This window comes from Myotis davidii, unplaced genomic scaffold (assembly GCF_000327345.1).
Source record: "Myotis davidii unplaced genomic scaffold, ASM32734v1 scaffold1626, whole genome shotgun sequence".
Lineage (NCBI taxonomy): Eukaryota > Metazoa > Chordata > Mammalia > Chiroptera > Vespertilionidae > Myotis > Myotis davidii.
Genome location: NW_006297664.1, coordinates 31,927 through 35,674, shown reverse-complemented (window position 1 = coordinate 35,674; position 3,748 = coordinate 31,927). Strand labels below are relative to the sequence as shown.

General features: G+C 42.9%; 1 protein-coding gene across 1 annotated transcript in view; it reads right to left on the bottom strand.

Moving 5' to 3' along the window:
• Nucleotides 1-3,742, bottom strand: part of LOC102768780 (selenoprotein T) — a 35,032-nt gene extending 31,290 nt beyond the window's left edge. Inside the window, exon 1 of the mRNA XM_015570212.1 lies at nt 3,554-3,742. Within this exon, the coding sequence (XP_015425698.1) occupies nt 3,554-3,690 (137 nt within the window). The 5' untranslated portion in view covers nt 3,691-3,742. The remainder of the gene's footprint in view (nt 1-3,553) is intronic.
• Nucleotides 3,743-3,748: the final 6 nt, after the last annotated feature.

The following is a 3,748-nucleotide window of genomic DNA, read 5'->3' as shown; positions in this document are numbered from 1 at the left end:
AGAAGAGGAAGAAGAAGGTAAAGATAAAAATTATGAACAACAAAGTGACAACAAATACATATCTATCAACAAGTGAATCTAAAAATCAAGTGAATGAAAAATCTGAGGAACAGAATAAACTGGTGAATAGAATAGAATCAGGGGCATAGAAAGGGAGTGAACTGACGATTCGAGGGGGGGGAGGTTAGGGGGTGCGGGAAGAGATTGGACAAAAAATCGTACACCTATGGACGAGGACAGTGGGGGGTAAGAGCATGGAGTGGGGGGGAACCAGGTGGAGAGGAGCTATGGGGTAAAAAAAGAGGAACAACTGTAATAATCTGAACAATAAAGATTTATTTTTTTTAAAAAGTATGAAGAAGTGGAAAATTGGGTCTCTGAATGGTTTGCCTCTAAACAAGAAAAGTTCTATTGGGACAGTATCCACAAATTACCTGAAAGATGGGGGAAATGTGTAGCTATCGATGGACATTACTTTGAATAAAGCACTTTTGATGTTTCTCTTGAAATTATCCTGTTTTCTTGGATTACAAAATCCGAATTATTAATCAGTACACCTGGTGGTGAATGAGTGCATTTTACAGTACTCAGATTTCAAATAGAATTAAAAGAATTTTCACATATTTACCCTCAGTTGTCTTAGCTTCCTCTCCTTTCCCAAACAATCTTGCAAATGAATATCCAAAAGATTCTACCAAAACCAATATTCACCTTACTATATATAGATTCATCTCTGAGGGGAAGTAACAAACAAACTAAATTTACTTGTATTTGATAGGGCAATTAATAAAGTTATTTCTCACCTGCTTATTTAAAAACACACACACACACACACACACACACACACAGGATCATGTGGTGACTGTAGAGCTTGCCAGGGGAGAGCCAGATGTGGGGTCCTGGCTTGCTAGGGCTTCCCTGCCCCCAGCGGTGTCAGTATTACCACTTGACAAACTCCAGGGAAGAGAGGTGACAAATGTGAGGGCACTAGGCCTTTCTTCTCACCAGGGTCTGAGAGGTTCTTTCCACAGACCATCTCCTTAAGCTATTCTAGGTCTCAGGAAGGGGGTAAAGAGTGGGTTCTTGGTACTGACAACTTGATCCTGTGGTTCACCTTAGGTCAGAGGTGACAAGCGAACTCATTTTTTTGGTTGATTTTCCTTTGTTAAATGGCATTTAAATATATAAAATAAATATCAAAAATATAAATCTTTGTTTTACTATGGTTGCAAATATCAAAAAATTTCTATATGTGACACAGCACCAGAGTTAAGGTTTTTCAAAATGCTGACACACCAAGCTCAAAAGGTTCGCCATCACTGCCTTAGGCCATGCCGCTGCCTGACTGTTCCCTCCCAGGGACTGACTCCTAGCCTGAGTTCCCCTTGGCAGATGGGCTCTCGCATAGGGTTCTGCACTTGCTAAGGTTCCCCATCAAAGAGGCCAGGAAGGATTATCACAACACCTCCCCTACATGAAGGTATTGGCCAGGCCCCAGCCACAGGGAATTCCTTGCCCTGATCCCTTCCCACACCGAGAAACAGCTCTCAATTTTTGAATTTTTGTTTGAAATGAAGTCCTTAATTAGCCATGAAAGACAAAAACAAACCTAAAGCACTTTTGTATTTAATATGCTCAGGATGACTGCAAATGAAAACTCTTATTAGACTTTTGGGACAAGTTTGTTCTAACAGCAAAAAAGAAACAAAAATTAAGTGTCAAAAGTTCAAATGAAGTACTTAAGTTATTTTTAAAGTTTAATTTGAAGGACTGAATGCTCTCTCTTTACATTTGTTTTTCAAATTTTAAATACTTTGTTATGAATATCCTTTGCGGAGGTACACTTTTTATTGTGACAAGTAGTCCAATACAAGCCACTAAAAAGTGAAGTATTTTTGTGAAAAGCACAAGTGAAACCAAGAGATACAAAAGTAAAAAAATTACATAAGGTAGAAACTGCAGTCTTTTTTAAACTACTCAAATCCAAAAGCATCACATTTAAACCTTAACAACATTACAATATTTATAGTTTGGTAATATGACTGCCAGCTTCTAATTTAAAAAAAGTATTGGGGGGGGGGGCATCAGGATGGTCAAGCCATAACTCCCATTTGCAGTATTATATGAAATATGTTATGTGCTGGGCACATAGTAAACAGAGAACTTTTTTTCTCTTTTTGACTTATAAACAGAAATTTATTTCTCCCAGTTCTGGAGACTGGGAAACCCAAGGTCAAGGTGCAGGCCAATTCACTGCCTGATGAGGGCCAGTTTCCTGGTTCATAGATGGCCATCGTTTTGCTGTATACTCATATGGTGCAAGTGGGCTGCTGCTGCTTTTTTTTTTTTAATAAAAAAAAATCAAGATTTTTAGTTTTCACTACAAAAATAAAGTCTCATATTCTTATTTTTTGATTCTTAAAAGTCATTGGTGGTTTTTTTTTAATTTTAAAGATTTGCTTAGTCTTTTAAAGACTAAGCAAAAAACTAGTTTGATCAATAGAAAATCTAAACTTTTAGTACACTTACGTTAAAACGTAAAGTTGGGAAAAGCTCATTTAAAAAACATTTTGGCCAACACTAATTTTGCAAAGTATCAGGACCCTGAAGATTTACTAAGCTGAACATCCTATCCTTTAAAAAGTCACCTTTTTTACAATTTTTATTTGTTTATTTAATCTGAGTCTTTGAAACCTCCGACCCCATTTACCTTATACTGCATTACTGCTCTGCTTCTAATACATAACTAGGTAACAACAAAATCACTTAAAGTACAATGTCGAAAACTGCTGGGATTTTGTTTTTGTTTTTTGGGGGTGTTTTTTTTTTTCTACTTCTCTGAATGCACAAGAGAAAACCTGAAAGGTACAAAGGCAACTCTTGGGAGGTGGGGGTAGGGAAAATGAGGGTGACGACCCAGTTGTCCCGGAGAGAACGGTTGTCAGAACGCAACTACGGCCTTTTCACACTGGAAATTGCCAACTGAGAATCAGCCTCCCCGCCCGCTCCACGCCCTCCGGCTGCCGGGGCCCTACTCCCTCGCTCCACACACTCCGCAGGTGAAGGCGTCTAACGCTCGCGGGTCCCGTCCAACGACCCGAATTAACCTTCACCGAGCGAGGCAATGGGCTGCCTGGCATAACCCTGGGAAAAGGCAGAGGAAGAGAACTGGGTGGCGAGCGCTAGGAGCGCCTCCGCCAACGCCACGCCGACTCATGCCCAGCTCCGCAGGCAGCAGGGGCCGCCATGGCGGGACACCGCCGACCGGTCCTCGGTACTGACAAGTGTCCCCACGTCCTCGCCTTTCAGGATCTACCCTTCTCATGCCCTACCTTCCGCATTCCTACCATTCTAGGAACAAAACGGAAGTGAGCAGTTGTGCCTGGAGGAAAGGAGAGAGGCTTGGCCGTCCTGGGAAGGGCCCCGGAGAAGGAAGGCTGCTGGCGCTATTCTTCCCACCCAGGGGAGGGTCAGCCCGCTAGGCCGCGAAACCGGGGCCTCGCGTAGCGAGAGACACCGAGCAGAGGCTCTGCGGGGCGACGCACGTACTCACCAAATCTGGAACTTGAGCAGCGGGCCAGTGGCGTACTGCATCTTTAATCTCTTGCTAGGCACGCCGCCCAGGTTGGCCGAAACGTCGCTCCGGACCAACGCGGACGCCGCCACCAGGAGTAATAGCAAAAGCTTCATCTTCCTCGAGCCAGCCACTTCAGCCGCACTCACACTAAGCCTGCAGCCAGCCAAGGCC